General features: G+C 38.5%; 1 protein-coding gene across 1 annotated transcript in view; it reads right to left on the bottom strand.

Annotated features, from left to right (window-relative positions):
* Positions 1-10,080: 10,080 nt before the first annotated feature.
* LOC115432942 (CLIP-associating protein 1-B-like) overlaps positions 10,081-25,000 on the bottom strand; it is a 97,109-nt gene continuing 82,189 nt past the window's right edge. The window contains 8 exon segments of the mRNA XM_030154055.1: positions 10,081-10,428; positions 12,095-12,211; positions 13,983-14,189; positions 14,272-14,400; positions 16,105-16,307; positions 18,556-18,609; positions 20,704-20,923; positions 24,419-24,554. Coding sequence (XP_030009915.1) covers positions 10,345-10,428; positions 12,095-12,211; positions 13,983-14,189; positions 14,272-14,400; positions 16,105-16,307; positions 18,556-18,609; positions 20,704-20,923; positions 24,419-24,554 — 1,150 coding nt within the window. The 3' untranslated portion in view covers positions 10,081-10,344.

Here is a 25,000-nt window from a genome sequence, read left to right on the forward strand (position 1 = left end):
AAATACTAGCATCTGTCACCATGTGTGCGTAAAATGCACACCTGTAAATCAAACTATGAAATATTATATATTGATTTATTTTTCTGCTGTAATTTGATTTTATTTCTGTAAATCAAGGTCAGCCCTAATCATACAGATCAAATAATCATTCATTTTACATTATTTTTTAACCCTTTAGCCCAGGGGGGTCAAACTCATTTGAGTTCAGTTCCATATTCAGATAAATTTGATCTGAGGTGGGCCGAAGCAGAAAAAATAAGAACAGAATAACTATAAATAATGACTACTCCAAATTTTTGTCGTTGTTTTAGTGTAAAAAACAAAACCAACATTAAATTAGGAAATACTTTTATGGAAAACTACTCTCAACTACCCCCCCCCCCCAAAAAAAAAAAAAAAAAAACCTGAAAAAAACTGAAATTTAAATTAAAAAAACATACAGAAATTTAGAGCAATTTTCTCAGTCTTCTTCCTCCACTTCTCATTAGTCCATGTGCATTCTGGATCAGATCTGCAAACACACTGAACACTGAGGAACAGGAAGAAAAACTGTTCAAATTGGGCTGAACTTTCTTTAGACATTTCAGGTTGTTCACATTTTATTATTGACAGGATAGTTTGGAAATGTAAATATTTTTAAAATTTAATGTTATTTTTTGCACTTAAAACAAAGAAAAAAAAAGGTTTTAATTCTAGATTTTTTTGGCTTAATTGAAGAATTTTTTTTTTTTGCTTAATTAATTCAAGATTTATTTATTTATGTATTTATTTATTTTTTACTTAATTGAAGTTTGTTTTTTGTTTTTTTGCTTAATTCAAGATTTTTTATTTTTTATTTTTTAATTCAAGATTTTTTCTTTAATTCAAGCTATTTTTTATTTTTTTTTTAATTTTTTTTTAATTTTTTTAAATTTTATTTTATTTTTTTGCTTAATTCAATTCAAGACTGTGGAATTTTTGCACTTGGCAAAAACATCCCAGGGGCTGAACTGGACCCTTTGGTGGGCTGCATTTGGCCCCCGGGCCACATGTTTGACAGCCCTGCTTTAAACGATCTCTTTTCATCATGATGTCACTACATTTTTTGATGCAAAAAACACAAAATATGTTTGTTTTTTCAAAATACTACATAAAAATTGGATTAAATATTATTTGATTTTTGCAGCCTGGCATATGTCAATGATTAACAGCAACATTAACAACGTTAATAAATTAATGTAGCCCCTCCCCTCTCAAATGAAGCCCAGATCTCAGTAAAAGCAGGAGTTCTGCCTTAAAGGCTTTGGATCCAAAACAGTGGTTCTAATGTTAGAAATAGTGCGTTTTATGCACACTGGGCAGACAGATGATAGTCTGGTCATTTTCTTTTGTTTACAATGTGCACATTTGAGTTACTGGACAGAATTTTAAAGATCATGCACAAATGAAAAACTTTTGAATTCTAACCTTATTTAAATTGTGGAAAACAATACGAAGTTTTTTAAAACGAAGTGCAAAGTGTGCGTAAAAAGCACACCTGGATACCAGAGGGTTAAATTAACTGTTTTGTTGTGTTTATGTTTTGTTTGTTTGTTTTTTCATGGAGTAAATACCTTATTTCCATTTGGAACAAGAACATTTGTTTTACAACTCTACTCTAAGTTTCTCCTCCTGCTCAAACCCACACAAACCCCCAGTTGTCAGATTTCCAGCCGGGCCTGTGTTCTCCACCTGATACTGACCACAGGTCCAACATGACACTGGTCAGTTTCAGTTCCTTCCATCACAAAGTGTCAGAACATACTAGTCCATTTCATTTCTGTTCATTTCTTCCATCAACAATCCAAACGGAGGGTTTGTACAGACACGTGTGTTGAGGAAAAAGCCTGAAATCCTGTGAACAGACTGAAACTAAACTCAGATATGGGACTGCTTTAGTCCACTTCTGCTCAGGTGGACATCCCATGTGCACCAGCTTGTGTTTGTGTGTGTGTTTGTGCTTTGACTTCATTCTTCTGGACAAACTGGGACTTTCTGTTCTCAGACACATCATGACATGTTCATTTCCAACCAGTTCTGGAGCAAATTTCAGCACATTTGGCTGCAATTGGCTCACGTGCGTTTGTGTTTGATTCCACAGGTGTGTCCTCATTTACCTTTAAGGGGAACCCAGGTCCAGGTCCGGGTCCAGGTCCGGGTCCACTTCCAGGAGCCTTGAAACTGTGCCAACACGAGTCCAAATGTTAGTGTAAATGAGCAGAACAGTCAAATCTGACAGTTTTTCTCCGTCTGTTCACTCTTTTTCCGTCTCGTTGCAGCTGCTGAAACCGGAGGCCGACAGCGACACCTGCCGCCGCTTTACGGCACACATTCACACATTTAAAAGCAAGCACTCCGACTTTTACCTCCAACCGGGTCGGAACGGGTCACAAAAAGGCACCGGGTCAGGTTTGGTCCAGGTTTTGGTCCAGGTTTGTTTTTTCCTCCGTGTCGCGGCGCGTGCTCCATCAGTTCACCTGGGCTCCGGCGCGAAAGGCCTCCTGGGAAATGGAGTCCGCGTCACAGCTGAGGAGACTTGGTGCAAAAATCTGACATCAGCTGCAGTTTTTCACCAAAATAGACCCATTAGATGGTTTAAAAGTCAACGACAGCTAATGTTTATCGTATATGATAGAAGTGATTTAATAATGGACATTTTGACTCCAAATTCCTCCATTTTAAGTTTGAAACCGACACCATTAACACACAAAAGGATTCATTTACACTTTTACAGATTTAACCCTTTGATGCATGAATTATGAGAACCTTAGTCAAGATTTTTTTTCTCCTATTTTTATTCCTCTTTAGGCACAAAAAAAAACCAATGTGATTTTTTTTTTTTTTTTTTTTTTTAATGAATCGATTTTTCATGGAGTTTCAAAAACGTCCACTCAGCTGGACATGTGTTTAATTTTTGAAGCAAAGAAACATGTATTTAAAACACAAAATCAGAAAGTGATAAACTGTGTGAAAACTATGAAATAAAGACATGTTTAATGCAGCTAATCTGATGTTTTCTCACATTTTAACACACTCTAATACTAGTTATTATTCACTTCGTGGAGATAATATGCAAAAAAACAAAACAAAAAAAAAACAAAAACAGTTTGTTAAGGAAAACTGCAAACATGTCAGTGCAGATCAGGTTTAACTAGAACAGCACAGTTACAGAAATGGTCTGAATGTCAGTGTATTATTATGGGATGGTGCAGAAGTGTCCACTGTGTTGGCTGATATGGAACTAAAACAACCAAACCCATGAATATACAAGAGAACAGCTGGAGAAGAACTAGTGACCACTGTGCATGAAAGGGTTAATAAAGTAAAACTAAATATCAAACTACCTTCTCAAATCTCCTTTCTTTCTTGTGGACTCAAATCTGACATTAACAAGAGAAAAAGCAAAAACAAACTTAGTTTTCTCAATAGTAAAACTTTTAAATAATATTTGAGTTTTGGACAAAAACTCATGAAAAAGTTCCTTTATAGGCTTTTTGTCCCACAGTTTTTTGACCCTATGACACTAAATAATGATTCAGCTTCAGCTAATACGGGGAGGATTAATCACATTTTATCATATAAGTGCAAAAAATGATTAAAATATTGGGGTTTTCCTCCAAATTAGTCATTTTAGGCTCTAAATTGATTAAATAAATAGAGAACAATATCTGTTTGCACAGAAGTATTTCTGACTACAAATGTTGCACAAGGATTAAAAGTGAAACAGGGGAAATGTGTCGAAGTTCATGATTTTAGACTCTTTTTTTTTTTTTTTTTTTTTAGATTAGACAAAACAGGAAATGAAAACAAAGGCGGGAGTAGAAGTCCCGATAGTTTATTTCAAGTTCTGCAAAGTCTACGACAGATGAAAGAAAAAGCCAAACATGTAAATATGTACAGACAAAGGCAGGAGAATGAGCTGAATATAAATACTGAGCATGAACCGACACCAGCCAAGGCGTATTTACAGCGTCTGTTCAGTGTTAGTGCGGCTTAGTTCTGATCAAGAAAACCGGGACGGAACCAGAGTCGGAACCCGAAGGCACACGTTCAGTCTGGAGATAAAAAAACAAAACAAAACAAAAACAGAAACAAGAAAACCCAACATTCAGACGGAGTTGTGTTTAACAGTCCAAGTCCAGAATTAAATAAGGCTTTTCAGTCTTGGGTGACGGCATCGAACGGAGCAGTCGGACATTTGGGAACGTTTCACCGACGTCAGACTGGAAACGACGACGTCAAACATCATCTGAGGACCGGTTTAGTCCACAGCGCTCTGGGGTGAAAACGACGAAATATTTGACCAGATGTGTGAGTTGGAAATGCGAAAAAGTGAAAGCACCTTCCAGAGTGGAAATCTAAAAACGCTCCACTGTGGCGTCACCGTCTAAAAGGCCTAAAAACGCAAAACCGCATTTTCTCGTAGTGTAGTTTCCATCACGGGCACGCGCCAGTACAGGAAAACATGTGGGATTATTTCCCTGTGACGGACCTTCACGTGGCCCTAAACGCTCCAGTTCACATCCAACAGTCGTTTCATCAATTGTCACCAATCTTTATCGACAGTAGTAGAGAACAGAGGAAGACGATGTTCTGTTTCCTGTTTTGTGACTGTATTTGGTGCTAGCAGAGAACCGGAAGTGGTTCGGTTCTAGGCAGGTGCTTGGTCTTGGTGGGGCTGATGCCACCTGGTGTCCTCACTACGTCCATAAACAGGACACGTCACACACTTCTGCGCATCTGTCTGCACACACGTCTGAACGCAGAGTTTAAAGTGCGAACACAACGCCACTTCTGCGTTTTTGGTTCAGATCGTTACCGTCCAGGGTAGAACCAGGGTTCTGCAAACTGTATTATCAGTCAGAGTCATTCTTCCTCCTCTTCTGCTAAAAAATAGTCTGGAGCCGCAAAAAATAACAGTTTATAAACTTTTAAAAGTTTGAATCTTTTTTTACATTTGATCTGTTCCAACCGCTGAAAACAACCGACAGAAGAGCAGTGTGGAATGGATTCTGGAGTAGGATTACTCTAAAGGTACACAGTAAAAGTAGTTCGTAGTATTTGTGCTAATAGTATATGAAGTACTAATACTAAAAATACCAAATTCATGAGGTACTTATTGGAAAAAAAAAAAAATTGTCATTGAATTTAGTCTTAAAGCCTATTTCAGATGAAAAACACTTGTATCTTGGAAAGGAATCTGTTGTAGGTTTACTCTAAAAGTACACAGTAAAAGTAGTTCATAGTATTTGTACTAATAGTATATGAAGTACTAATACAGAATATACCAAATTCATGAGGTACTTATTGGAAAAATAATTTCATTCATCACTGAGTTTAGTCTTAAAGCCTATTTCAGATGAAAAACATACTTGTATCTTGGAAGGTAATCTGTTGTGGGATTACTCCAAAAGTACACAGTACTCATCCTCATACAGTGGCTCTATGAAAAGTATCACTATTTATGGAAATGATTGTGTTCAAACTCAACACTGCCTCCACAGTTCCCAGTTGTTCTGCTTCATATTCTCTGTCTGGGTTCACATCCACAAACTCCTGGAAAACGGACAGAATTACATGAGTAAGAAACAAAGGACGGACAGAACCCTGCGTCCGTCTGCGTCTTTAACGTAGAGCAGAAATGAGCCCTTACTGTTGTTGGCACATTGGCTCCATGCAGCTCATCTACTGTAAATGTCCAATGAGTAGAACACCAGAAAACACCAGCGGCTGGTTTGACCGCAGTAAAGGAGCCACTGCCGCAGGCGGCCCAGCCCCGGTCCAAACGTAGCCTTAAACAAACGCAGCAGAAACATGAGCACAATCAGACCCACGATACGGACAAAAGTCTATGGACGCGTTGAGTTCAGGTGTTTCTTTTCTAACAGGGTTCTGGGATACAAAACTATAAGGACTAATGTCAGAATATAGTTTTATATTATGGGATGGATACCAGTGCGTCAGTTCGTTTGGGTTCAGTTATCTTTGTTTCCAAAATGCCTCAGATTGTTTGGACTTAATTTCTCTCAACACTGATTTTTTTTTTTTTTTTTTTAAATCCATGACTATGATTTTAAATGTTCTTCCTCTAAATTTCTAAAATATTTTTCCTGCTCTGACTGTAAATAATCACTTTCTACCAAAACTAACCATCAAACTTTCTTCACATTTCACTGAGGAAGAAAAATCCACCATTAAACTTAGATGTTTGTTTTTTTTTTTTTTATCTCAAATGATCATCTTGTCTGTCCTTGTTCAGTTACCTGAAGGAAGCCTGTATAAGGCAAACAGTATCGGTCCAAGAACTGAGCCTTGAGGAACTCCATGACCAACTGTGGCGCACTGACAAGATTCCAAAAACTGTCAGAATTTCCTTAAAGTTTCATAAGATGTGAAGAAAGTAGATGGTTAGTTGGGGTAAAATATGATTTATTACATCAAATGTAACACAAACATTTCTAATCTTGTAAGACTTTTTTTTTTTCCCAGTCCATCTAATGTTCGATATGATAAATAAATAATAAGCTCAGGAACGTGAATGAATATTAATGAGATCGGAAATAAAAACAGCTTTAACCGAAAAACATCAAGAATCCTGTCAGTACTTGTTGGTTTAATATTTATCAGAATTTAACATAAAGTTTAGAGAAAACAACGATTTCTTTAACAAATATGAATAAATAAAAGGGTAAATAAATAAAGTGAATAACCTAAAATGGTAAAAAAAAACAAAACATGTTTCTGTTGTTGTACGTTACTATCCCGACAGGATTCAGAGTTTGTATTTCCAGTCCGTTCCAAACGTTTCCAGGGTTTTTTCCAAACTAACCTCTATTCGTCCTAAACGTCCGACAGCTCCTTCAACACGTCTTCATGTTCCTCGTCTGAAGGTTTTTGGTCTTCAGTCGGTCAGTGTTCAGTCAGTGTTTGGTTAGTGTTCGGTCAGTGTTCAGTCGGTGTTCGGTCAGTGTTCAGTCGGTGTTCGGTCAGTGTTCAGTCGGTGTTCAGTCGGTGTTCGGTCAGTGTTCAGTCGGTGTTCGGTCAGTGTTCAGTCGGTGTTCAGTCAGTGTTCGGTCAGTGTTCAGTCGGTGTTCGGTCGGTGTTTGGTTGGTGTTCAGTCGGTGTTCGGTCTGTGTTCGGTCGGTGTTTGGTTGGTGTTTGGTCGGTGTTCGGTCGGTGTTTGGTCGGTGTTCAGACGGTGTTCGGTCGGTGTTCGGTCGGTGTTCGGTCGGTGTTTGGTTGGTGTTTGGTCGGTGTTCGGTCGGTGTTTGGTTGGTGTCAGCGGTTGCTCCGTCCTCTATGGGACTCCTCAGACATTGTAGTGTTAGAATAAGCAGCAGTCACATGGTCTTATATTTGCACATTTAAAAACACCCCGGCGGCGGCGCCTCCCAGTGGACATGTACAGTGCTTTGACGTGAAAAATCGGCGTTTATTGCTAATGTTTTTTATTCCACAGTCTTTCCTTAAATTGTGCGCAGCGCCGGCGCTTTACAATTGTTCTCCTCATCTCAGCGTTTACATTTTGGATTGTCAGTCGTGTCGTCTGATTCCGATATTTCACATTTTCGGGTCGACGTCTCCCAGCGGTTTACATTCAAACGATTCAGATGAGTTTCCTTCCAAACCGACCACATGTCTGTTCGACACTGACAGAAACTCCGCCCATCACAGGAGTTTAGACTTCATCTGTGGACTCGACCTTCAGTGGTTTTATCGTATAAACACGTGGAACCAGGACCGAGTGACGCTCAGCAGGTTTATTTACACTTCACAGATGAAGTTACTCTATATTTAACCTTCATTAAGTGATTTATCTCCATTTATTCTAATATCATCCTCAGCATTTTGCAGTTTTTCAGTGTAAATCCTGTCTTTTCCTAGGTTTAATTCACTGATCATGTAGATGTTCATAAAAGCTCATGGTAAAGTTGAGGGTGTTTCTATCAAAACCAGAAAAGTGAACAGAAAGTGTCATTTTCTGAACATAAACCCAGTGTGTCCATCCACTGGCAGTGATCCAACTTTTACTGGTCAATCAATGCTTACATTTTTATTCATTTTACTGCATATTTCCTCCATGTTATTTGTCATTTTGCACATTTTTTGTTCGCTTTTGTTCATTTTGTTGATTTCATTTGGTATTTTACTCGTTTTTGTTAATTTTCTTGCCTTTTAAAAATGTTATTCTTCAGTTTAGTTCAGTTTGCGGTTGATTTTGCTTTGGCTGTTTTTGTTCATTTTGTTGCTTCTTATATTGTTTATTTTTTTTTACTTTATTTCTGTGAATTTTTTTGCCTATCTTTTCACATTATTGATTATTCATTTTTGTTCATTGATCCAACTCTGTGGGTTTCACTGGTGAATCAACACTGTAGAAGATGACGGTGTTTCCATGGTAACTACGGAGCCAGTGGACGTCCAAATGGGTCACGTTTTCTTCTCCAATGAACCTGCTCAGCGCCACCTGGGCTGAATCAGTGGTTTCTTTTCTTCTGCTGGTAGTTCGGTCCGATCGCCGGATGCTTCAGATTACTGACCCGTTCTCGTAAATCCCCTTCACATGTCTGAGTGCGATATGATCCGAACATTTCCACCCTTAAATACAACTGTAAGAGCATTACATGCATTTTTCTACCTTTAAGGTGGATCCTGCCAGGTCATGGATCCGATTCCATCCAAATATTTTACATTCAGTATACATGAAGGTACGATGTGTCAAAGCAAGTTAAAAATGTTCACATGTGGATTAAAAATGGATAAAAACACTGGAGGGAAATCAACTCGGTTTGTCCTGTAACTTCAGGTTCTGTTGCACTCGCTCATCCTCCTCAGTTCCACCTTAAATCCACAGGAAGGAGGAAGACTAGAAATGAGGAGTGGTGAGGTTAGTGTAAAGCAGGGGCGTCAAACATACGGCCCGTGGGCCAAAACCGGCCACCAAAGGGTCCGATCCCACCTGCCGAAGTGTCCAGGCCCACCCGCCGAAGGGTCCGGGCCCACCCGCCAAAGTGTCGAATCCCACCCACTGAAGTGTCCAGTCCCACCCGCTGAAGAGTCCAGGCCCACCCGCCAAAGTGTCCAGTCCCACCCACCGAAGGGTTTGGGCCCACCCGCCAAAGTGTTGAATCCCACCAGCCAAAGTGTCCAGTCCCACCCACCATAGTGTCCGGGCCCACCCGCCAAAGTGTCCGGGCCCACCCGCCGACGTATCAGGTCCCACCCACCAAAGGGTCAAATCCCACCCGCCAAAGTGTCCAGTCCCACCCACCAAAGTGTTGCATCCATCCCATGAAATGTCAAAATGACGCTGAAGACATTACCAGTCACTGGTGTTCAGATCAGTTCAGTTCAGGTTCCACATTCAGACCAGTATGATCTAAAGTGGATCAGAACCAGTCAAATTCCACCATAATAACCTACAAACAATGACATCTCCAGTGTTTGTTTTCTCTTTGTTTTAGTGTCAAAAAAGTAAAATGACATGAAAATCTTTACATTTACAAACTTCTGTAAATAATGTGAATAACCTGAACGAAACTACGAACCTGAAACGTCTTCAGATAAGTGCGATTTTAACATCATTTTGTTGATGTTTCTCACAGTTTTCTTCATTTTTGTTCTCGTTTAGTTTGTTCATATTTCTTTGTGCAATTTTTGCTCATTTCTGTTAATTCTGTTCATGTTTCTCAAATGTTTGTAGATTTTATTATTATTATATATTTTTTTTACATTATTTATAGGTTAAATGTTATTTTACTGGTTTGGCTCATTTGAGATCACATTGGGCTGTGAATAAAAAAATATGAACAACCTGAACCGTCTTCATATAAACCAGTGTAATTGGACCAGTATTCTGCCTGTTCTTAAATGTGTGTGTTTGTACAGGGGTTGGACAAAATAATGGAAACACCTAACATTGTAGCATCATAGAAGGTGTTTCCATTATTTTGTCCAACCCCTGTAGATCCACTGGGATCTGGACGTTATAATGAACATGTGGAAACGATGAACTGAGGCAGAATAGTGTTAAAATTACACTTTTTTTCAGGCTGTTCATGTGATTGACATTTTTTAAAAATTTACTTCATGTACTTTTACTCTTTTCACTGTTATTATTTTACGGATCTGACCCCCTTTAGATCATATTGGGCTGAATGTGGAACCTGAACTAAAGTGAGTTTGAAAACCGAACTGCGAGCTGAGGCTGGTGGTCTGGTCTGGTTTGGTCTGGTCTGGTTTGGTTTGGTCTGGTCCTACCAAAAAGGCGGTTGGAACTGGAATGGAGTGGATTGTTGGTTAGCGTGCCGGCGTATGGAGGCGGGGTTAGTAGGAGGAGATGTCGGAGGAGCTGCTGCTGTTGCTGGTGGAGGTCTGGGCCCTCTTGATGTACAGGTTGAGCAGCTTCATCTGTGGGAAACAGCAGGAGACAATGAGGGAAACCTGGGTACTGAGCCGGCTTACATCCACACTAATACTCTGACCACTATCAGATGTCTGCGGTGATCAGATAATTCTAGTCAGCAAAAGTCTGTGTTTGAGTAAACTGACAATGGGATCCCTCAGGGCACCGTCTTAGGCTCCATCATTTATATGTTTACATTAATGCATTTTCAGATGTAGGTCTACAGATTAGTGCTGCCGCTAACAACTAATTTTCTAACGACTAATCTTTCAACAAATTTTTCGATTAGTCGACTAATCTCAACGACTAACTAGAAAAGCACTCGGAGAGCGCAGACCTCCGCCAAGGCAGATCAGTCCCACCCCCCATCATCACCAAAATTTAATCATTGGTTCCTTGTGCCAGTATCAACATTTCCTGAAAATTTAATGAAAATCCATCCATAACTTTTTGAGTTATCTTGCTAACAGAGAAACAAACAAACAGACAGCCGTTACACTTGGCGGAGGTAATAATGAAACACATTTTACAGTAACGACAAACCCAAAAATATCCCCCCTTTTCATGCACCCACAGTCTGACACAGTACAGGTTTACATGATAAGCACATTGATCCACAGTCTCACTCACACACACACACATACACAAAATAAAAGGAAAAATATGTTCAGTGTAAATGTCCACAGAGTCCACATTCCACAGTGGATGTGGACAGTTTTGTGCCATGTACAAGATATTGTTCTAAGCTACGAGTGGATCAAACTGGAGGCTAATCGGAGTCGTTTTGAATTTTTTATGAATTTTGGAAAATGTCTCAGTGATGACAGATGGAAAACTGTAGATGTTGTGACCTTGCTGTGACCTTGAACTTTGGCCTACTGGGACCAAAATGGACTGGGTTGGTCCCAGGGCCTAGGCCTATCTGTGGGGAAGATCTGGGAAAGATGGGTGGAAGAGTTTTACACTAAAGATGAGAACAAACAAACAAACAAACAAAGTGATCACAATACCTCCTGGTGGAGGGAATTAAAAACCAACTGTCCAAACTAACCGACCTTTAGATACTAAACTGGAACAAAACTCTAAGGCACTGACTTTAAAAAGTCAAATGCCTTTATGAACATGGCACAGTCATACCTCGACCTAAAAAACACTTTGACGTGTTTCGGCTCCAAGCCTTCATCAGGAAGTCAAACGTGTTGAAGTGTTTTTTTAGGTCTAGATATGACCGTCCCATGTTCATGAAGGCATTTGACTGTTTAAAGACAGTGCCTTGGAGTTTTCTTCCAGTTTGGTATCTACTTTATGAATCCCTTTTTCCAAAGAGCACCTCAATCAAACTCTTTTTTGGTCCAAGAGGCATTCCTTCCCATGAATTTTTTGCACAAATGTACCTTTAGTTGGACCAGGCATTAAAATGAACAAGAAACTGAAGAAAACAAGGGGTGGTCTAGTCATTTTTTCCGCACCTGTATACAAACACCACGGTTATTTTAAAAGGTGCTACAAGTATAACGACAATGTTCCTTAAAAGCATCTCAAAGCAGAACCCGATTCAGTCCATTAGAAAAACATCTCCAACCACACTGATTCTTTTCCCATTCCTTTTACGTGACTTTGAATGCCTACATCTGCACATGTGCAGACCAAACGGAGGCTTTCCCAGGGTACCTTGCTACCGGTGAGCTGAGCCAGGTAAGGCTTGAGCTCCTCTCCGATCACAGAGTAGATGGCGACCAGGCAGAAGACGCTGGCTTTCCTCACGCTGCTCTCAGTGTTATCGTAGCCCTGCGACAGAAGACAACGGCGGCGACGCGTCAAAGCATCTACAACACAGGTGTCAAACGTGTGGCCCCGGGGACGAATCCGGCCCACCAAAGGGTCCAAATATGACTCGTGTGATGAATTTGTGAAATGCAAAAATTACACAACAATCAATGGTGTCAAAATCATTTCAATTCAGGTTCAACATATGACAAGGTTGAAACTTTGAGTATCATTATTGTGAAAAAAATATAGTGGAATAAATGTCTACCGTTCATGCAGTGTCTTGTGTTGAATTTATTGGAAAAATTGTGTAGTTTCAGAATATAACATCCAAAAATAGGTATCACTTGTCTATGTGTGACTTGTTGCATGATGTTTGCTGAAAAGTGGAGCAAAAATGACCCTTTTCAGTGACAGATAATGTGAAAACCCATATTAATCCTGCTGCTGCTTATAAATGTTCATTGAACTTACTTCCCTTGAACCTTCGAAGCAGAGCTGATGGTCTGGCCTTTAGAATGAGGATCAGTTTCAGAGATTTCAGTTCAAAGTCAATGACGTCAGATCAGCCAGTTCCTCAGAAGACGTCCTGGGAATATTTGGTTTGGATTTGTAGTCTTCTAGGTAAGAATTGGACTTATAATTCTGTATGTAGAGTTGCTATTATCATAAATCTGTATGTATTCTACACCATTCTCTTTCTTTTTTCTGTTGTGAATAAAGCATTACCAACAATTCAGTCTATTCTAATATTAGATCAGTCAAATCATTACTTCTACTAACACTACCCCATCAGTTTTTAGTTTGTGAAAAAAATACATACCACCGTAGAAAAAAAAAAAAAAAAAAAAACTGGCATTCACTCAATTTTCAATATGTAGCCTCCAAAATTTAATCAATTCTGCCCACCTACATGGGCTACAGTTAGTTTAGATTATTTAGGCTCATTTACTTTCCTAAAGTCAGATCAAGTTTTTTTGTTTTTTTTTTTTAACCAAACTTTCAAATTGGTTTTTGAAACTGTCCACCAATGTGTTTGATTTGGACTTGCTCTGTCAATTATGAAGCCAATTTAAGCAGAGATTTTGCATAAATGATTTCAGATTCAGATTCCTGAGAAAATTTGACCCTAAACTGATAATATTTTCAGTCCAGAACCAAGAACTTGAATTTTTGCCCTTAATGTCCCTAAACTGCTACTCAAACCTTGAACCTTGTCATACAGATGCATACAGACCCATTAGTTCTCAAGTGGATCAGAGCAGTAACATATGATCATAATATCCTCTGAGTAATGACAACTGCAAATTTTCTATCTTTTTTTTTGGGTGTAAAAAACTTAAATTACATGTAAATGTTTACATTAACAAACTATACGTTTACAAAAAAAAAATTGAATAACCTGAACAAATATGAATAACCTGAAATGTCTTCAAAGAAGTAAATGCAATTTTACCAACATTCTGTTCTTAAATGTTTGGTGTATTTGTAGATCCACTGTGATCTGTAAGTTATAATGTACTCGTGTAAATGATAAAATGAGGCAGAATATTTTTTAAATTGCACTTATTTTTCTTAAGACACTGCAAATTGTTGCTATTATTCAGATTTTTAAGGAAACTTAGTAGATGTAGACATCATCATAATTTAATTGTACTTTTTTCGCTGTCATTATTTTACTGGTCTGGTCCACTTCAGATCAGACCGGCCCCTGAACTAAAATGGGTTGGACACCCCCGGTATACGACTTCCATGTGTGGGTGTGGTCTGCGTTTGCTGGTGCGTGTCTGACCTGCAGGAGTCCGGGGATAATGTCGGGCAGCAGCTGATGCAGCGGCTCCTTCGCGATGCGTTCAATGGCCCTCGTCTGCATCTTGATGGCGGCCAGGTTGATGGGGTAGTCCGCCGTCTGCACGATGGGACACAGCACCTTGATGCACTGGTCTGGGTGGATGGAACCGGCCAGGGTGGAGGCCGCCTCCTCCGCCGCCCGCACCACCTGTGAACCAGAGCGCACGCACACAGTCAGACCTGACGAAACCCCGCACGTGGGCAGTACGCGTCAACAGGAGTCGTCCTGCCTCCTTGTGCGAGTCTTTGTGGGCCTCCAGAGTCTTCATGATGGTCAGCTCAGCGTAGTTCTTGAAACGGGCCGGTTGGTTCCTCAGGATCTCCTTCAGAACCCGCATCGCCAGAGCCCGGATGGTGTGCTGAGGGAGGGATCAGATTAGATTAGATCAGATTAAATTCAATTAGATTAGAAAGAACTTTATTGATCCCTTGGAGAGCCCTCAGGAAATGGAGGTTCAGATAGCAGCACCGTAATAATAATAATAATAATAATAATAATAATAATAATAATAATAATAATTATTATTATTATTATTATTATTATAAAACAACAATAAAATGAACAAAAATTAGCAAAATAATCAAGAAAACAAGCAGAATATATGTATATGTATGTCGTATGGTGTGCGATGTATAGTTTTATTATGTGTCTGATGTATAATTTTTAGGCCTGTATCGGTACACATACTGAAATGAACCGTTTCAGTTCACACCTGTTCAGTTCAGTACACAGCTGTACCCAAACGAAACAGTATGTTGAGAAAAAGAAAAAGAAATGAAAGACGTTGTTTGATGCAGAACTTTAAATCTGCACAAGTTCCACACGGACATATTGAAGGAGCGCACATTGACCTGAAATATGAAATAACAGCTGATATAAGATAAAAAAAACAAAAAATATGATGTGAACCTGGAAGGAACAGACTGAAGACCCTCCAGCATCAGTCCAGTCCAGTTTAGATCACTGTGGGTTCAGGTGAAAGAGACACTGAGAAGACGAATGTTGTTTGCCACCTATGAACTACTGTAGTTCTAAAAGACTTACACCAGCTCTGTCTCTCACTCTCTCTCTCTCTCTCACACACACACACACACACACACACACACACACACACACACACACACACACACACACACACACACACACACACACAAACTGTATAATAGAGGAACAGAACCCAGGAGTTGGATGTTGAAAATATGTAAAGTTTCACTTTCGTTTCACGCCAGCGTTAGTTATGTTAGTTATGGACCACACCCAAACATATATAACAGCCCCCCCCCCCCCCCCCATTCAGACAAAGGAAAAAAAAAACAACCCCCCCCGTGTTTTTGACAAATCACATCCTGCACACACACACAAATACACAAGTTGTCCTAAACAGTTTGTTCTCTGTCCTAAAATAAATAATTAGGTTAATTTTGTTGTCAGTGTTTCTCTTCAGTTTGTTTGAACAGAATACCAGTTTACCTTCTTCTTAATGTTACACTTCATGTGGAATTTTGTTATTTTTATGCAGAATGTGAACTGACAGAACTGTGATTAGATTTTTGTTGTTTGTTCAAAACTACCTTTCAAGGAAAAGTGCAATACTAATGTTTAAAAAAAATACATTTAGTAATATTTTATTTATTTTATTTTCTATTTGATTTATAGCAGCAGAAATATATTATTCCTGTTTTTCTATATTCTAGTGTCTCCAAAAATTGGGGGGAAAATGTTCAAAAATTCATAATAATTGCATTAAAGGCATTTTGAGGGGTTTTCTTTCTTCCTGTACTGAACCGAAAAAAAACAAACAAAAAAAAACAACAACAACTATGGCTTTCAAAACCGAAAACATACCGATCCGAAAATGTAGTGTACCGTTACAGGCCTAATAGTGTTCTTATGTGTGCGACCTATAGTTTTATTGTGTGTCTGATGTGTAGTTCTTATTGTGGACGTCCTTTCTCTCGTCTGTAACCTCTGCTGCTGTTGTCTAGTCCAGTTTTAAATACAGGTGAACACATGCGTCAGTAACAGCTGTGGTGTCTGTGTTTCGTCCAGCTTCGGTCCTTACGTCTTTGTCCCCCAGCGTCTCCAGCAGCAGCAGCAGCGTGGTCTTGAAGTGCTCCTCCCACACCACCAGACTGTCCTCCCGCGCCACCTTCAGCAGCTCCAGCAGCGTCCGCCGCCGCTCGTCCAGCCCCGGCTCCCCCCCCTGGGCCTGGGACAGCGCCTTCAGCAGATCCCCCACCAGCTCCAGCTGCTCGGCGGGGCTCACTGTGGACGGAGCAGGCGGCGTCCATGGCTCAACTCATTTTAACAGTAATAACAACACATTTGATTTAGAAGCGCCTTTCAAAAAAAAAAAAAAAAACAACAACAAAGGCAACTTTTTTTTTTTTTTTGTCAGTGAGGGTAACCAGAGGGAGAATCTGATATTAAAGAAAAATATGAACGCAATCAACTCTTATAAGAACATGTTTTTCACAAGATATAAGGATGAGGCTTATTAACTGTCACCATTTGGTCACTGTTGTTTATGTATATATTTCCTCCTTTGAGTTAGTTATTTGTTTGTTTATTCACCAGCACAAGTAAGAAACACACTGGTAAAAGATTATATGTGTACTTATATGTTGTGTAAAGGTATAAACGTATGTATGTGGATATGGATGAATGAGTGTGTGTGTGTGTGTGTGTGTGTCAAGGTTCTAATAGTTTTGGATTTTTCATTCTACTTTAGTTTCATTTAGTTTTGACTTTTTTTTTCTAATTCAGTTCGTTTTAATTCGTTTTTAGAGCAGGTTTGATAGGATTTATTATTTTTTATTTTTTTCTAAATCTAAAAGTTTTAGTTTAATTTTAGTTTAGTTTTTTTTTTTTTTTTTTTTTTTTTTATATCTTTTCTACTCTGTCATCATATTCAAATAAATCCCAGACAGGACTCTGCTGCTTTCTCCTAACTTTAGTCTCCATGTTTCCAGGTAGAGTGGGGACCAGAAGACGACCAGAAGACGACTGGAAACCGTATGTCGTATGGTGACAGCACAGAAAATTGCTAGAGTGAAATAAATCACTTTCGTATCAATCTGATGTTGACAAAAACAAAAACGAAGGGAATTTTATCCATAATTTTTAGTTTTGTAAACACCCAATACAGTTTCAGTTAGTTATGTTTTTTTTCTTTTCATTACAGTTTTTATTTATTTCAGTTAACGAAAATGCTTTTACAATTCTAGTTTTCGCCATTCCGTTAGTTTTCGTAAACGATAATAACCTTGGTGTGTGTGTGTGTGAATAGATATATAAATATAAAAGAGTAATGTAAAAGAAAGAGGGACATACATATTATTAACAATATTTTAGGGAGAGGGGGTGGGATTAAATAAGTTGTGCTTCTTCCCACCCCTTTTTGGGTAAATGTAAAGGGAACTATTGTGCTGTTCTTCTGTAAGATTGTTATGATTCTTGACATTTGTATTATTATGTATGTTTTGCTAGTTTGCATATATGTTAAATTCCGTTGCATGTTTGGAATAAACCACTAAATCAAATCAAATCTATTTAATTGCTCATCTTTGACATGTTGAAGGCTCTAATCAACACCGACATCCCATCCTTCTACTATTTATTATATAGAAAACATTCCTTTTTTGTGTTTTTTGTTTGTTTGTTTGTTTTTTTTTGTAATAATTCATTCAGAATTTGTAATTTAAAGGGTTAAAATCCTGAAAATTGTTGACTCTTTGGTCTTCTGTCTAAGATTGTTATGATTCTTGATATTTGTATTATTATGTATGTTTTGCTAGTTTGCATATATGTTAAATTTCGTTACACGTTTGGAATAAACCACTAAATCACATCAAATCTATTTAGTTGCTCATCTTTGACATGTTGAAGGCTCTCATCAACACTGACGTCCCATCCTTCTACTATTTATTATATAGAAAATATTCCTTTTTTGTGTTTTTTTTTTTTTTTTTTGGGGGGGGGGGGTAATAAATCCTTCAGAATTTGGCATTTAAAGGGTTAAAATCCTGAAAATTGTTGAATGTTTGGTCTTCTGTCTAAGATTATGATTGTTGGTATTTGTATTATTATGTATGTTCTGCATGTATGTTAAATTTTGTTGCATGTTTGGAATAAATCACTACATCAAATCAAATCCAATCTATTTAGTCGCTCATCTTTGACATATTTAAGGCTCTAATTAACACCGACATCCCATCCTTCTACTATTTATTACATGGAAAATATTACTTTTTTGTGTTTTTTTTTTTTTTGGTAATAAATCATTCAGAATTTGGCATTTAAAGGGTTAAAATCCTGAAAATTATTGACTGTTTGGTCATTTTTGAGCAGGGCTGAAGTTGTACAAGAGTCATGAAAAAAAAAAAAAAAAAAAAAAGCATAAATATATTTGGATGTACGATGATTTTACAGCTTTATATTTGACTGTATATTTTCAGCGTGTGTACATTTTTGCCGTAAAGGGCGCCGGTAGAGGACTGGTATGGTGTTTTACCTGGGAAGCTTTTGGGGTTCAAGACTTTGCTGTCCACGCATTCTTGTCGGCGCCCTAGAAAAGACGACAGCGAGAAGAGAGGAAGTTTAGGTCGTAGGTGGAGAAGAGCTGAGCCGAGCCGGAGCCGCGGTCGGCCCTTTCATATACGGTCGTCATGTTCCAGATCTCATCTACGCATGTGCACTGCATATGTGTCAGAATATGTCAGAATGACGGCTAGTATGAAGCAGAAAAAATGAACAGTAGCGATAAGTGCACATTCATTGCATTCTTTCACATTATAATTTTGAATAATTAACCCTTTCATGCATAGTGGTCACTCCAGTGGACAGTTACTCTACAGCTTTACTCTTGTATATTCATGGGTTTTGTTGTTTTAGTTCCATATCAGCCAACACAGTGGACACTTATACATCATCTCATAAACTGCAATTCATACCATTATCGTAACTTTGCTGTTCTTGGTTGGTTCTTGAGTGGAAATCAATTGTTAATATTTATTTTTTGCATATTATCTCCATGAAGTGAGTAATAACTAGTATTAGAATATGTTCAAATGTGAGAAAACATCAGATTAGCTGCATTAAACGTGGTTTCATTTCACTGTTTTCATATCACTTTATGATATTGGGTTTTAAATACATGTTTCTTTGCTTCAAGAATAAAATTCATGGTGTAGCTGAGTGGACATTTTTGTAACTCTATGAAAAACAGGTTGATTAAAAAAAAAAAAAAAAAAATTCAATCACATTGGGGTTTTTTTTTCATGCCTAAAGAGGAATAAAAACACTCAGGAAAAAAAAAATCTTAACTAAAGTCCTCATAATTCATGCATTAAAGGGTTAATACACTCTTTGCTTGGTAATCAAGTTTTTGCCAACAATTCATTTGCAAATATATTGTGTATTTTTTCACCCACTAGGCTAAACGAAACTTTAAATTAATTTATTACAAACACAGTTCTTCTATTAAAGGAAGCCATGCATATTAGCCATTCTGGAATATTTGTTAATTAATACTAAATGACTTGTTTGACCAATCCCGTGCTGCAGAGTTACAGGTCTGGAATTCCCTGACTGACATCTGCCCCGCCCCCGACTTGTGCTGAATGCTTCTATGACAGGCTGTATGGTTGTCTGCTTCAAAATATTTGAATTATTAAAAGTTATAATGCTTTGATTACCGTACTTTCCGGACTATAAGCCGCTACTTTTTTCTTGTTTTGAACCCTGCGGCTTATACAGCGATGCAGCTTGAGTGTAGATTTAAACAGGCTAACGGCCACCAGGAGGCGCTCTAGCAGGAAGTGTAAAAGTGACACGGACAGGAGGAAGAGGTGATGAAGAGGAGGAGTTTTAAGCTTCACTTTTATCAGTCATTTTGTATGTCATGCTCAAACCCTCATCATGGAAAACACATGAAGAAATGCATATTTTGCAGCTTTTAAGTTAAAAGCAATCAATGTGTCTGTAAAGAAGGAAATAGAGCTGCAGCACCGAAGTGCCATTGAGCAACGACAGAGGAGAGACTGAGAAGGTAAAAAAAAAGAGAGAGAGACGTAGAAGGTGTGTGACGGAGCCTTTGAGGATGTTCAACTCCAACACTGAAGAAGACGACTGCAGTGGTTTAATGAGCAGAAGGAACATGAACATACAGATCAGTGACTGTTGTGGGTTTGGAACCAGCCTGTTCCTGACGTCTGACTGACGTGTTACAGACACTGTTTGGAAAAAAGCAGTGAAGGGATGGGAATAAATATTTAAATAATCTGTCTGTTTACCATCTTCCTGTGTAAATAGCTCATGTCACAACGTGGACACCTGTGGTTTAGAGTCACGTTCGACTTAGCCTGGAAAGTACGGTAAATTGTATTGTGCTTTTATTCTTCTGTACAACACTTCAGTCCACTGTGGTTGGTTTAAAGTGCTTTATAAATAAAGTTGGACTGGATACTGTGAAAGAATACAATGAATGTGCACTTATCGCTACTGTTCGCATGAATATATTCCTGCCTGTTTGTTTCTTCCGCTTCGTACTAGCCGCCGTTCTGACGTATTCTGGCACATGTGCAGTGCGCATGCGTGGATGAGATCTGGAACATGATGACCGTATATGAAAGGGCCACCCGCGCTGGAGCCGCGGCCTCACCGTCCTTCAGCTGCTCCACGGCGTCCTCGTACAGCGCCTCCTTCGTGGCCACCTTGTCCGTCGAGCCGATGGCGTCGCTGTAGTTGTAGGGGTTGTAGTCTCTGAAGCGCGGCCCGGCGAAGGAGCGCGGCGACGGCGTGTTGAGCAGCGACGTCTTATTGTCCAGAGCCGTGCGTCCGCCCACCTCCACCGCAGACTCTGAGGACGCTGCGACTCCGGACTGAAGGACGGAAACATGTCAGAGACCAATGACTCAGAAACACATCGAAGGATCTGGAAACAAAAGCACTGAACCGACATCTACAAGCAGGTGGGCGTGGCCCCAGATGGACCGCCCACTACTGTTGGATTCAGAACTTTCGACCCAGACCAGTTTAACACAAATATCCCACACAGCTGTAAAGGTCTAAATGCCATCTGAAACCGACTCAAAGGGCAACATTTAGTTTAGAATATTTCTAAATGAAAAATATCAAAAACTAGAAGCACTCGGAGAGCGCAGACCTCCGCCAAGGCTGATCAGTGTCCCCCCCCCCCGTGGGCCCCCCCACCCCCGATCACCACCAAAATTTAATCATTTCTTCCTCATCCCATTTCCAACAAACCCTGAAAATTTCATCCAAATCTGTCCATAACTTTTTGAGTTATGTTGCACACTAACGGACAGACAAACAAACAAACAAACCCTGGCAAAAACAGAACCTCCTTGGCGGAGGTAATTACCGACCCACAAATGTAAGTTTGGTGTAGACTGTCATTTAATTTTTTTGACCAGATGTTAACCTCCCCTTGACTTTGCCCATTAGTTATTATTATTTATATCTATTATGACGTAAAAGAGTGTGTAATGAGTTCAAAGCCTGCATTTGGATCATGGACATGGATCAAATACACGACAAGACAACCAGGGCTGTTAGAAAAGATCGGTTCTGCAATAAATCACGATATTTCATTTCACAATATTGTATCAATGTTAAAAAGTACTGTATCGATATTTTTAGGTATTTATTCAAATGCAAATATGGTGGAGGTTCATTTTAGTTTTTTGGTTTTCTTTTTTGTTTATATCTTATTTATTATTATTTAACACTGTGTTATTAAATAATGGTTATTTGAAGCATCCTAAAAGCACTTTTTACTGTCGGAGAGGCAGAGGGTAGTTCATTTGTTTGGGACAAAAATCCTGTTCTGATGTTAGTTGTGAACTAATAGAATCTGAACATTCGAACAGGATCTGAAACTGGAATGTCTGTAAAACAGAATTTCAGTTTGAACACAAACATTTGGTGATACAACATTAGATCCTGTTGGGATCAAATAAAAATGTGTTTAGTATTCGTGCAGGTTTATGGTGTAATTCATTTCTTCCAGGAAATAATTGTTTTTAAAAAAGAAACAAACAAAAAATTGCCTTTTTAACAGTATCATGATATATCCTTATATATCATATCGTGATCCTAGTATTGTGATTTGTATCATATCGGCAGATTCTTGCCGATACACAGCCCTAAAGACAACAGTTAGAAGTGTTTTTCATTTGTGACCCATGACTTGTTTTATTAAATTGTACAGTTAAAAATGTTCAAACCAGGGCTGGTAAAGTCATTCTAGTTCAGGTTCCACCTTCAGCCCAATATGATGTAAAGTGGATCAGACCAGTCAAATAACAGGAAAAAAGTAAAATGACACTATGAAAATGTTGACACCTTCAAAATGGAAAAACTGACCGACTCTATCAGAATCCAGAGGGATACATTTGATCATATTTGGACAAATGGATCAAGTTTGTATCCTTTAGCCGCCCAGAATTTGGAACACTCCTCTTTTTTTTAATTATTTCTATATTTTCATTCTCTGGCTTTTAACTCCGCATGAGCTGTGTGGTCCTCTGTGTCTTTTATTTATTGATTGGTTGATTGATTTTTTTATTACTTTTAACTGTTTGATTTTATTGTTTTATTTAGAGCATTGTTGTAGTTCTATGTATTTATTTATTGTTTTTAGTATTTCTTTTAATTGTTTTGTTGTTTTTATGATGTGCAGCACTTTGGAAACGTTCTTGTTTAAATGTGCTACATAAATAAAGTGGATTGGATTTTTTTTATAATCTCCCTGTATTTATTCTTCTATGTTTTTCTGCATAAACATGTGTAAAGAATCCAGAGGTATTGTGACGCTATGATTGTTTTTAAGAGAGAAATACCGAAAGTGTAAACACCCAGTTCATATGTTCGGTTTTGTATGGATAAAATAAGAAGTACAAAATGGGCTCTAATAAATAACATCTGTGTGAATGGCAATGTTGAGGATATGTTGTCCCCTTTTTCAGTAAAATCAAAATGGAAAAAAAAGAAAAAAAGAAAATGCTTGGACTTATAAGGTATCCTTTAAAAAAATGTGAATTACATGAACAACCTGGAATATCTTAAGATAAATAAGTGTAATTTTAACAATATTCTGCCTCAGTTTATCATTTAAACATGTTCATTATAACGTACAGATCACGGTGCATCTACAAATACACCAAACATTTGATAACAGACAGAATATTGATATAATTACACTGATTTATATTAGGACATTCCAGGTTTTTCATGTTTATTCAGATTATACGTACTATTTGTGAGAGGATACTCTGAATGTAAATATTTTCATGCAATTTTGTTTTTGGTTTTTTTTACACTAAAATCCAGAGAAATATCTAGAGTTGTCTTTATTTATCGGTTATTACGTTATTATTTGACTGGTTCTGATCCACTGTAGATCAAACTGGTCTGTATGTGGAACCTGAACTAAAATGATTGTTAATATCTTCTAGACCCTTTGGCGGGCCGGTTTTGGCCCACAGGCTGTATGTTTGACTACCCCTGTTCTGAAACTTCAGAATTTCCCCCAAAGCCTTTGAGAAAAAAGAAAAATTCAACCAAAACGACTCCCGTGTTGAGTCTGAACCTGAACTAACATGCCTCTAATGCACAGGTGTCAAACATGCGGCCCGGGGGCCAAAACCGGCCCACCAAAGGTTCCAATCTGGCCCATGGGATGAATTTGCAAAGTGCAAGTTAGGGCATCAAACTCAAAAATAATATCATAATAACCTATAAATAATAACAACAATTTTTTTCTCTTTAATTTGGTGCAAAAAACATTAAATTATGAAAATGTTTACATTAACAAACTATCCTTTAAAATGTGAATAACTTGAACAAATATGAACAATATGAAATGTCTGAAGAAAATTCAGTGTGATTTTAACAATATTCTGCCTTTTACTAAATGTTTTGTGTCTTTGTAGATCTGATCTGTAATACATATATAGAAATGATAAATCGAGGCAGAATATTGATAAAATTGAACTTATATTTCTTAACAAATTCCATTTTTTTCAGGTTATTCATATCCTTTTTGTTTGGTTAGTTCGTAAATGTAAATATTGGCATGATCGAATGTTATTTTTTGCACTAAAGCAATTTGTAGTTGCCATTATTTATTGGTTATCATGCTTTTATTTGACTGGTCTGACCCACTTCAGATTAAACTGGGCTGAATGTGGCCCCCGGAAAAAACATGAGTTTGACCCCCCTGCTCAAACGTCTCTTATGTCCCAGATTAAACCTCTGTTTTCGATGCTTCGGGTTTGTTTTATTTGTGACCCAAGTGTTAGATCTACTGCCTTATCTTGCCGCTGCCGCCGTCGTCATGGAGATGCCCTCACCATGCCGTCGCTCCTCGGCGACTCCATCAGATCCTCCTGGCTGCGGAAGCTGAAGTTCTGAATGGCCTCGGAGACGCCGCGCAGAGAGCTGTAGATCTCCTCAGAATTCAGGTTTTCACTGCCGTAGTCCAGCATGCTGCGGTGGGGAGACAAGAAGGGGTGGGGGGGGCAGAGGGAACCTGTGAATAACACTGAGAATATTTCCACACATGGACAAAAACAGCAAAAACAGAGTCATAGCCGTTTCATTTCATTAAAACTGTCACTAAAATGTCGTAGTTTCACAAAACCTGATCTTCTGCTGCTGTTCGAAAACATGAAATCCTACTTCAATCCCAAGTTTTGTCCATAACTACAAACGGAATAACACAGACTGGTGCGTGTGCAAAGCCGTGCATGTCGCCACGGAAACAGGTGCGATGGCGATGACACATCACCTCACCTGACGGCTGTGGAAAAGGACAAATGAAACCGACTGTAACAGATGAAGCTGTTGACGGAGTTTCACTGAGCGAGAGCCAAGTCCAGCACCACGTCCCACATGATGGACTGACAGGACTGGACTGGACTTTCACTGTGAAA

Source organism: Sphaeramia orbicularis, chromosome 2 (assembly GCF_902148855.1).
Source record: "Sphaeramia orbicularis chromosome 2, fSphaOr1.1, whole genome shotgun sequence".
Lineage (NCBI taxonomy): Eukaryota > Metazoa > Chordata > Actinopteri > Kurtiformes > Apogonidae > Sphaeramia > Sphaeramia orbicularis.